The 11460-nt window shown below is 45.9% G+C and overlaps 2 protein-coding genes across 3 annotated transcripts; both read right to left on the bottom strand.

Moving 5' to 3' along the window:
• Window positions 1–37: 37 nt before the first annotated feature.
• On the bottom strand, window positions 38–5835 carry LOC101769254. Of its 2 annotated transcripts, none has more exons than XM_004954395.4 (7): window positions 4744–5835; window positions 4536–4657; window positions 1678–2286; window positions 1272–1581; window positions 881–1046; window positions 666–768; window positions 38–566 (listed from the first exon to the last, which is right to left on the bottom strand). In XM_004954395.4, the coding sequence occupies exons 1-7, from the start codon at window positions 5548–5550 to the stop codon at window positions 449–451; spliced, it is 2235 nt and encodes a 744-aa protein (XP_004954452.1). In that variant the 5' UTR covers window positions 5551–5835; the 3' UTR covers window positions 38–448. The 2 variants fall into 2 exon arrangements, with proteins under 2 accessions (XP_004954452.1, XP_004954453.1); XM_004954396.4 differs by having other exon boundaries at window positions 1290–1581; window positions 4744–5834.
• Window positions 5836–9405: 3570 nt separating this feature from the next.
• LOC101768839 (aquaporin PIP1-5) lies at window positions 9406–10777 on the bottom strand. The gene is made up of 2 exons (XM_004954394.4): window positions 9933–10777; window positions 9406–9839 (listed from the first exon to the last, which is right to left on the bottom strand). Exons 1-2 carry the CDS (start codon window positions 10701–10703, stop codon window positions 9744–9746), a joined length of 867 nt encoding a protein of 288 aa, XP_004954451.1. The 5' UTR covers window positions 10704–10777; the 3' UTR covers window positions 9406–9743.
• Window positions 10778–11460: the final 683 nt, after the last annotated feature.

Below are 11460 nucleotides of genomic sequence, written 5' to 3'. Positions count from 1 at the left end.
GCAGCTTGCCGCCACAACCACAAGGACCAGGGAGCAATCGAGGAACCTAGTAAGTATATCATTCATTCCATTGCTAGTGTGGTGTCTGTTTCGGTTCATGATCAGTGTATAAATATACAGAGAAACAACTTACATTGGACATCTTTCCCTTCCCAACGCAAGCTCTTTCAAGAATCAATGGCACGCCCTTTGCCACTCGCGTCTCCGCAAACAGCAAGGCAACAGATATTCACGTAAGTAACCCCCCCTACCATCCCCTGTAGAATGTAGATACACAAACGAATACAAGAACAAGGGGGAAAAACGAGAGCTCAGCTCAGCTCTTCTCTTTTTTTTTTCTTTTTGTCCCCCCATTTTCCTGAACAAGCTTCTTCACTTGCAGCAAAACTTCACTTGCCGTTAACTTATTCCCTTTCCTACCGTCGTAATGTACTCACACACCACCACTTTACATTACCGAGTATGCACGGACCACCTCCACGATCGGGGCCCGGCAAAGCGGGCACTTGCCACCGCTCCGAACTAGCTCATTTGCACATTTTGAGCAAGTACACATGTGCCCGCACCTGCCATCATCAATCACCCAAAAGATAAGATTTACACACCACCCTGTGCATGTATAGACTACCAGTGCAAGGAACATTGGGTGCAGAGTGTTTCCTCACCTGTACAGTAGAGAATCGATTTGCGTATCGCAGCATACGCAGCAGGTACCCTTTCTCACTTGGTTCCATTTCGATCCATCATCAGTTAGATCCATCGAGGATCCTGGTAGACAAAATCAAGCAATTTAACACGGCATGCAACTTGCACAATGAATGCCAAAGGACACGAAAAACAAAGAGTCCAATCATGATGCTATATATAAGAAACATCCAACCTTCAGCTCCTGCAAATCGATTCAAGGCCGCTGACACTTCTTGTCTCACTGAACGTTGCAATTCCAGCTGCATGTCCATGCACGCCTCCAGCATCCTCTGCATGTTGCTCATCCCTTGCTGAAGTCTACCCATGTCACTTCTCAAATCATTAATAGCATCCCATTCCTGCAAGAAAACACAACCAAATAAATCCCCAAGGGTGAACTTTTTTGTTAACATAATAACACAAGATATTGAAGCAAATTTAGAGCCGTCGCATGACCACAGACATAATCCCACATCTCATGATCAATGCATCACCTTTCTTTTACTCATAACACTAGTGGAAGAGAATGCATATTTGCCCTTTCTATACAAAGGCACCAAACAGAAAATGAGAAGATAACGCACGGGATCTGCATGATGTACCCTGTGTCTGCTGCTCCAGTTGTTATGACGCAGTTCTCTGTGCCATAATGGCTGTCGCGGTGGCAAAGGTGGAGGAGGGATAACAAGGGCAGGTCTGTTGACAGGAGCCTGGAATTGCCGAGTCTCAGTGTTCCTTTCTTGTTCCTGATTTTCATTTGGTGAATTAGAAGGGGGCATAGTCGCATCAAGATTCCAGTTCAGGGGACCATGACCACTCCGTTGAACATATGACCTTATTAATCGCTCCAAACTTTCACCAAAGCCATTACTCAGAAGATTGGACACACTTCGCCTGGCAATTCAAAATATCAAATAGCTTGAGAATGACATTAGATGAAAAATCAAGAATGGTTTTTATAAGAAATTTCCACATTGAAGGTCAAAATACCTGCTAAGTAATTCTCTAAGTTCCATGCTATACACATTGTCATCATCGGGTGGGATAAACCTATTTTCTGTCCTAGGAATGGGGCCTGTATCAAGTGCGGAATCTTGGTAATCATCTTGCCAGTTTTCCACGGTACCATGAGACTCGTCATCGTGCCAGTCATCAGGCTCCTCTTGGAGATGATCATGCTCCCTATCGTCATCCTCCACAGTTTCACTGTGTAAATCTTCTGCATTGTCTCCCCAATTTCTGTCAGCACCCTCTTCGATCTCACTGGGCCATCTATCCAGCCTGCTATCCAAAGATGACTGCCAGAATACCGTGTCATCTTCTGTCTCATCTTGCCTCATATTATCACCTTGAGTAAGAGACTCTTGCATCACAGCCGTGCCATCCAATGGTATACTTGGTGAGTGTACCTCAGCACGATCTGCATCCGCCTCTTGTAAATCCACATTCTCCAGCACAGTTTGGGCTGAATCCTCACTATCAGTAAAAGCCCTGGCCTCAGCCCCTCGTTGAGATTCATCGTTACCTAGTAATCTACCACTTTCAGGCACAGAAGCATCAGACTGGCTAACATCTTGACTACTTACAACACTCTCTGATCTGAAAAAAGCACAACAAGCCACCTTCTATTAATTTAAAACAGCGACTCAAAATCTTACATACAGTATCACATAAAAAGGGCTCTAATTGATAAGTACTTAGGGCGGAACACAAACATTTAAAGGATGTAAATTGCATTGCAGTGGGCAATTTTAACAGGCGGACACCCATTTCCAGTTTTTGGTGTCAGCTCGTGCGAACATTGAGATTGCACATAAAATAAACTGAGACTCGGCAGGGCACACAAATGTAATCCCTCTGTTTCATGCTATTTGAATTCATTGAATTTTTAGAGCACTCAAGATGCATGCTGTTCCTCAAAATATTTTGACATTCACATTTAATGTTACTAAAATCATTTATATTTAGTGTATTAATAAACTACATTCTACAGAGCCTTCTCAGTTTGCAATTTGCAATTGTGTCTGTCCATAATTTCTCTCTCCCAGCATGTACACTTGTCAAGGGTACCAGCATTGCAACCAGAACCATATTATATTAGTCTTCTAGTATTGTGAAAAATATGTGGAGATAAAGAAGTCACGAAAACATAAACACCAATAGTAGTCCCTGTCGGTGCTACTTTTTCCTTCTTGAAGGCCATGAAGAGATGCTATTGTAATATAAATACAGCATCAAGAATGCTTCTTGAAGGCCATGAAAAATAAGGAAATGACACAGATGCTATTGTAATATAAATACAGCATCAAGATTGCTTATTGAAGGCCATGAAAAATAAGGAAATGACACTTCTTGTAGAAGGACTCTAGAGACAGCAAGGTGTGAGGAATAACGTTGGCAATGAGGGAATTGGAGGAACAGAAATAAAATATATATGGTATTGATGTGTCAGAACTGAGACTAGTAGTAATAAAAGATATGTTATCCCTTGTTTGCATGAGTCATTCACTTATAAATTAAAAGCATATTGCATCAGAAAGAACAACTCCTCTACTGTTAAGAGTAGGTCATGTCATCATATTATGTTATCGATACTCTGAATAAGACAAGCTCTTCAGCAAAAGAAGGTAAATAAAAGAGCACAAGAGATATAGCTTGACGAGTGGTGTGGTTGGTACAGGATAGTTGGTACCACTATCAAATTACTAGAACACATGCAGAGGCTGGATCCAGTGCAGGGACCCTAACTTCCAGAGTATGCTAGTCTATATCATCAATACATTTTGAAGTACCATTTAAAGACTATTTGGTTGGTGAACAGTCTATAACGTATAGAACAAGAATGACCTGACATCAAAAGGACCACTATAGTTAGTAGTAGTGGCACCTGAAACCTCGCCTACAATTTTCCTTTTGACAACTAGTTACACAACCAATGTAGTAGACGGTCACTGGTTCATTTTAGAAGTAATTTCAGTACCTCTGAAAATAAGCACAAGTCTCATGATCGAATTACACTAACTTGCTGAAGTTGGACACAAATAGATACCATGTGCAATGTTTCTCTTTCACATTATTGCAATAGTTTAAATGCCTGATTAACACCCGTCCAATCCAAAAGAGCAACTCCAATCTATTTTACCACGCTGTATCTGCCAATGTCTTGGCCGGAGTACCATTAAGCAGTAATTTTAGTTGGTTGCACGCACATATTTTCCTAATTCCAGACTTGGCTCCTTAATAATGGAGAAATTTGATACAAACAAGCAACTCATAAGTCCTAATCCTTGCTTACTAGACTTTTTGGTCAAATATGGCTGACTACCATCACAGAATCTTTTCTAGGAACAGCACCTGTACAATAGTTAGGATACTGAAAGATGATTGAAAGACGTGAAACAAAGCAATAAATATGTGTTAACAAGGCTCAGAAAATCAACAGGAATCTGTGCTGTTACCCTGGTAAACACTTTTGCCACTAAAGCTAAGGAAAAAAGAGGGCAAACGAGCAATGTGCTAGTGAACTAAGGAATGTGTTGTCTAGAGACACCCCAGAATGTTAAGGGACCACAAACACAATTGAAGCTGTACAACTAGGTCCTAGGCTATACTATAATGGAAGGGAGTGGCAAGTAGCAACTGGTCTCGCTTCCAAACCTCATACATCAGAATTATCAATCAAAATAACATAAATAATGCAGTGAACCTGGCATTTTGCGTTACACGACAGGTCGAATTGATGCGATCGAACTATCTAGCCAAGAGTTCACACTTGCATTCATGCAGGCGATAGAAACCAAAATGTAGCTCAAATTACCACAGAATTTGTAACCGGAAGGAATGCTAACCTCAAGGTTGGCGTGCGATGGCTCTGCCTCAACTGCCCGAGCTCCCTCGCTGCCACAGACGGTGGTCGCTCCTCTTCAACCAGAAGCGCCCCATTCCTCAAGAACCTCCCTCTAAGCAATCCCTGCAACACCGCACATTTCAGAAAAACGGCATGCATGACGGGTAAGATGTTGTTCCTGCATCGTAGTAGTGCCGTGAGCTTGCGACCTGGATGCGGTTGCGGCTGCGGCGAGGGAACTCGGACACGGCATGGTACCCTGATATCCCCTGCAGCTCGCGCTGGCGCTCCCTGGCCATCCGGGTGATGACATCCAAGCGCGCCTGGCGGCCACGAAGGCGAGGAGGCTCATCCCTGCGCGAGGCTGCGCGGGAGTCCCGCGGCTGGCTGGCCATCTGCACCCACTCTCTAACGAGCCTGACCCTCTGCCTCTCGGTCTCGCCAAGCCACTCCCCGGTGGCGGCCGCGGCGGTGGCGCCGTCGGCGGGGTCGGTGAGGCGGCGCGCGATCTGGCGGACGCGGTCGCGGTCGGCGGTGTCCGGGGAGGGCTCGCGGTCGAAGGGCTGGTCGGCGTCGGCGCGGCGGTGCTCGAGCTCGCGCCACATCTGGAGGAGCGAGGGCGGCGCGGTGGGCTGCGGGCGCGGCGGCGGCGTGGCGGGCGAGGAGAGGAGGAAGGAGGAGGGGTCGAGGGTGGAGACGGGGTGGAGGCGCGCGAGGGCGAGGAGCTCGGCCTCGCGGTTGCGGCGCTCGACCTCGCGCTCCATGGAGGAGAGCACCTCCTCGGCCTGGCGCGCGACCCAGCGGCTGAGGAGGCGCGACTCCCGCCTGCGCCTGCGCGCGGCGGAGGACTCGGCCTCGTCGGGCTCATGGCCGGCGCCCCCTCCCCCGGCGGCGGAGCAGGAGGAGGAGGATGAAGGGGCCGGCGAAAAGCAGCCGCCGAGGTGGTCGCAGACGAGGTCCTCGAGGTCGCGGCGGAAGTCGGCGGCGGCGCCCATGCGGTGGTGGTACTCGTCCATAATAACCCTAATCCTCGCAGCCGGGGATGGATAGATAGATAGGTAGATTGGTTGGTTGATTGATTGATTGGGAAATGGCTAATGCGGAGGGGACGGGGTGGGGATTAGGGCGGGACTGGGGCCGCGGCTTGGCGGAGGCATTAGGGAGGAGCAACCGGAGATTGGACGGCGGAGGCGGAGGCGGGAGGGATTGGATTGGGTGGGGAAGAAAGGGGAGGAGACGCAACTCACGGAGGAAAGGAGAGAGAGACAAGGCAAGGTGGAAGACGAACAAGGTGGAGATTTTCGTTCTTTTTTTCTTCTTTTTTTGGTTGTTGCAAATTTGGTGTGGGTCCCACCCACCCCTCCCCCGCAGGAAGAAGGAAGGGCTAATTTTACGGGATTAATTAATGGATGGGTTATTATCGGAAGAAAGAATGAACGGAACGGGATCGGAGCAAACGGAACCACATTTTGAATTAAAAAAAAAGGAATGAAGACTAGCCGCAGGAGGAAGGAAAGCTGTTGTCTTACTCCTACTCAAGAAAAATGCTGCTTTTGGAGGGAGTACGTTGAAATGCCCATTTCAGATCAGGTGCAACCACATTTTTACATTCTCCAGCGAACTCTTCACAAATTCACCTCAAAAACAGGATCCCTCCTCCAGTCCACACTTTTAATTCAAGACGACCACATTGTTTGCAACGCAGTTAAAGATGCCATCAACCTTTGCTTCTTGTTGTCAAATGAAGTGTTTTTCTTTTTCTTTTTTTGTTTGCCCGTTCTTGTGCAAGTGCGTATTTTTCACAACCCAAACAGAAAGAGGAAGCACTCCTGCAGTCTGCATGCCTTTACACATATACTAGGAGTAACACATATCATCAGCTAGCCATCTTGTTCTCTCGAAAACATGCATTATTTTGCCCTGTTATCATCAAACATGTCGTACCCTTCCTTGCATTATAATAATAACAATATCGAGAACCTAAATAAACTGCGGTCCATATCGCGCAACAACGGCATCAAAGTACACCTACTCACAGATTAACATCCGCTTCTTTATTGCTGCTCATCACTTGACATGTCTAGCTTAATTGGCTCCCCTTCAGCTCAAGAAACAAAACAAAAATAAAAAAAATGTAGAGCTGAATGCACCACCGACAGGCAAGCTAGTCGCCACGCAACTCTTTAGGACCGGATGCTGCTCCGATCCTATTTATTTACTAGATAGGAGAAAGTTGGACAGGGACGCTCGACTGCATGAATTTTGTTAAAATTTTTGCAATTGAACTATCATCTTAATATTTGACCACAATATGCAGTTAGTAATGCAAAAGGATTCAGTCTTGCACTGATAGTCTATCCTGCTAGCACTACTTTTGAGTTTTGATGACTGGCCGTTATCCATTTTTTTTTAAAAAAAAACTACCAACTTCTGACTGGTATTTTGATTATCTGTTGGGTATTTTCGATCAGGTATGATGATTGATAAAACGGCAGGCAATACAGGTGATAAACAAGTCAGACAGGGAGCTGCTCTGTGCCCAAGAATTGCCTCTCAACTTACTGATAGCTAGGCATCTCTGGACGAGCTGAATTAAGAATGCATGCCACAAAAGACACTTTATTATTAAGCGTGTTTCCTCTTGTGTAATTATTATTGATCTCCCCGAGGAATTGAATCATTAGACGTGATGAAAAAAAGCAGGGCAGTAATCTTACATCTTTTGTGTTGAGAAAGCAAGGTTGTGCGCCTGCTCATAGAGACAGAGCCTAACCCTCCCCTAAATCTCCTTGTCCACCCCTACTTTCCAACAAAGTGAAATGATGCATATATTGGACTTTCTGCAATATCTATGAAAAGCCCCGATACATAGGAGTATTCTACTACTACAGCAGTACGATGCTTGGCAAGTGGCAGGGTCATGACAAACAGATTCCATGCTTAATAATAATTAGAAGGTCGTAACTGAAATATATACTATTCTAGCAGTCCCAAACCTTGATAACAACATTATCTAATGTTGCACTGAAGACTGCCTGTGAACATAAAGCAGATCGATCAGACGTGGCAAGGCAAGGCAAGGAGAGAAAAAATAGAATATTAGCAAGTCAATGGAGTAGAAGAAAATAAAGTGGCATTGATAGCCTTAACAGTGAAGTGACAACAAGTTAACAGCGATGTTGCATCCGATCAAAGCAAGACAAAGTCCTGTTGCGTTGTGTGTGCAGTGAGGAAGAGAAAGGTCTTCCATCCAAAACAAGCCTTTTTGAGCAGGGGAAATGGGATCCATGGCACCAAGATTATCTGTTTCCATTTCGCACACATGGCATGATCCCAAACCTGCACGTACGGCATGTGAGAACGTAACAAGAAACAGGAGTCGAGGATTTGGTATTCCACAGCATTGCTATGAACCAATTCGTCAACAGCATCCATCCTTTGCTAGGAACGAAGTTAGTACTAACATCTACTATCATCCATCCCACAATATAACTGATTTTTTTTCAGTTCCAAAAATTTCGAAACAAAGCTATTTGGATAATAGGAGCACATGTTACTAAAGATTTGCACACACCATGAACAAAAAAGAAACAAGAGGAGGGACTTGTAGGAGCTCTTCATAGCATTGTAATTCTATATTGTAGTAGCATGCAAACTAAACCACATATTGTCCAACGAGCTCTTTTACGATACACAATACTAGGGTATACTAGCGTTTAAAAAGAACTAGTATAATTTTATTTTTGACACTAGCATAAAGTTTAAAAGACCATTTCATTTGAAATATCACTTTTTACAATGTAATAATTACTAAATTATCCATAATAATAAATAATTAGATCTTATATATACTATATACCACTAAGTATTAGTATTGTGTACCGTAAAAGATCTCTTCTTCAACACTGGAAAAGAAGAAGAAGTGACTTGCATTATTTATGCATGAGCTCCACTGTTGATGATCTTGATCCAATCAGACGCCACGACAGGCCTTCGAATGGAATTGGGCTCAAATAGCCGAGCCTGAGCTGGGCCGGCGTCTGGTGTGCTTCTCTCCTCCTCTCTCTTTTTTTTCCTTCTGTTTTTTGATTAACGAAACCAAAAGCCGGTGCTCGCTTTTGGGTACACCAGAAACGTGACATATAAGGGCAGGGCAGGGCAGGGCAGGATGAGTGCCGCCAAAGCAAAAACACACCGATCGAGATCGAACCATTGCCAATATTAATTGCCATGCCCTGCTCCGAAAGAGACCTCTCGCCGACTTCTCTTCTTCCCAATACGATACAATACTTACTTATGTTGCAGCTAATCCCAACCCTAACCGAGTGATCATGCATACATCCCTTTCAATTTTATAGGTATATCTAGATGCATAGCAAAATCTACGAATATAAAAAAATCAAAACGACTTATAATTTGAGACGAAGGAGGAGGTATATACCAATGCAAAAAAAAGAAAAGAAAACGATGACTCTGTTATGCTTGTGCACCTAATTTTCAAAATGGCTAGTGCGTACGTCCCTATCGGCACACCTTGGATGATCGGCTGAATAAATTTTGGCATCCAACCTTATCCGACATTACAAAAATGATTTGATCAATTCCGCGCACATCTATACTCCTACTACTACAGTCTATATAGCTGCCTGCCGTGAACTTTGACTTTATGCTCTCTGTTGCATTGGCCAAGGCGGTCGCGATCGATATGGTGAATTACTTGCTACTCCGGCCGCGCACAGCATCAGTATACAGGCGCTGCTTTCTTCTTAGTTTTTATTCTCATACACTTGAATTATTTTCAGCCTTTCAGGTGATGATCGGCCAAGAGTAGAGGCTGCTGCAAAGCATGTAATTAATGAACAGCAGGGAAGTAGAAGTAGACAAGATTAATCTTTTTACAAGACTAGCTGCTTGATTTACTTGATACATAATAACATGCCTGCACATTACTCCAAGTAAAATTCACAACTAGGAAGTGCATGCACATTGATTTTTAGCTGAAGGCGCAAGCAATCAAGAAACACACTGGCTGGCCTCAGCATCACACACTCACACGATCCAACATAGATGCATATGTAATTACAGTAGACAGCGAAGAGTCGATCTCCACATGAATAAAAACACATACTTCTTCTTATGCATATATGAGCTTATTATTGAGTCGACTCGATTGATGCATTGGTGGTTTGCTAGCTGCTTAACCAATTAGCTAGTCGCGGCTCTTGAAGGGGATGGCCCTGATGATCACCACATGGTAGATGGCCGCAAGAGCAGCGCCGATGAAGGGGCCAACCCAGAAGATCCACTGCATGCATGGTCTTAGTTAGTCGCTAGCGATATAGTATGCTACTATACATATGTAGTAGATCGATAATGAGAAATGAAATCAGCAACTCACGTGGTCGTTCCATGCTTGGGACCTGTTGTAGACGATGGCTGCTCCGAGGCTTCGCGCTGGGTTGATGCCGGTGCCGGTGATGGGGATGGTGGCGAGGTGCACGAGGAAGACGGCGAATCCGATGGGGAGCGGCGCGAGGATGGGGACGTGCGAGTCGCGCGCGCTGCGCTTGGCGTCGGTGGCGGAGAAGACGGTGTAGACGAGGACGAAGGTGCCGACGATCTCGGCGCCGAGGCCGTCGCCCTTGGTGTAGCCCGGGTTCACGGCGTTGGCGCCGCCGCCGTTGCCCATGTACAGGCTCTGCTGGAAGCCCTTGACGACGCCGGCGCCGCAGATGGCGCCCAGGCACTGCATCACCATGTAGAAGAGCGCGCGGGTGAGCGAGAGCTTGCGCGCCAGGAAGAGCCCGAAGGTGACCGCCGGGTTGATGTGGCCGCCGGAGATGCCCGCCGTGCAGTAGACGAGGGCGAAGATCATGCCGCCGAAGGACCAGGCGATGCCCTGGATGCCCACGGTGGCGCACTTGCTGGGCGACTTGCTCACGCCCATCACCGTCAGGATGCTGATGTAGAGGAACAGGAAGGTGGCCACGAACTCGGCGATGCCCGCGCGGTAGAAGGACCACGACGTCAGCTCCTCCGCCTCGAACAGCGGCGCCGGGGGAGGCTCCTTGTAGTCCTTGTCGTCGCTGCCCTGCGCCGCCGTGCCGATCGGCTGCCGCTCCGAGTAGCGGTTGGCGCCAAGACGAACATCCTCCTCCTTGCCCTCCATTGTTACTATTATTTGTGTGTGAGCTAGCTGATCGACAAGAGAGGGAGAGATAGATGATGGCTCAAGAGCAGAGATAGCCCTCCCTCCCTTTATATACAGCGCTAGCGGCCCTTTGCCCTTTTCTTGTCTGCTGCTGTTTCTCCTACCATGCACAATTTGAGGTGGATGATGATGATGATCTTGGCTTGGCTTGGTTTTCTTAATCAGTGGCTAGCTGATAGGGTTTATAATTGATTGTTTGCTTATTATTATGGTCTCTGTCATCTGCACAATGCCTATCTAGCTAGATTAGTAGTATTGAATTGAGCAGCAGCTTCATTCATCAGCTGTTGTTAGTTAGCAAATAAACAACTAGTACGTACTAGTTTAGATGGCGATAAGATAGGATTAACAAAACCAAAACCAAAATCAAAACCAAATTATTTGATGGACGGCGTGCGAGGCAGCTATATAATATAGGTCTGTTGGAGATAAAATTGTGGCCTTTCTGTTTACTAGTGAAGTAGGTAAACACGGACAGAGTGGTCAGTTTGGAACTTTATCCTTTGTGAGGCTGTCTCGAGCGGCGATGTCACTAGTATTTAGTATAATCCCCCTGCTGATCAATGATAGCCACAAACCAGCCACCACCCACATCCTGCTAAACTTAGCACAGCAAGGAGCTAATATAAATAATCCCATGATAATTTAAGAGTGATGAAACCAGCCAGGCATGCCCTCAGCAACACAATTTAGGCCCCGTTTGGTAGAGCTTCGG

The sequence above is a fragment of the Setaria italica genome, chromosome I (assembly GCF_000263155.2).
Source record: "Setaria italica strain Yugu1 chromosome I, Setaria_italica_v2.0, whole genome shotgun sequence".
In the NCBI taxonomy this organism is placed as follows: domain Eukaryota; kingdom Viridiplantae; phylum Streptophyta; class Magnoliopsida; order Poales; family Poaceae; genus Setaria; species Setaria italica.
The sequence above is the reverse complement of the archived record's forward strand: the minus strand, read 5'-3'. Positions and strand labels throughout refer to the sequence as shown.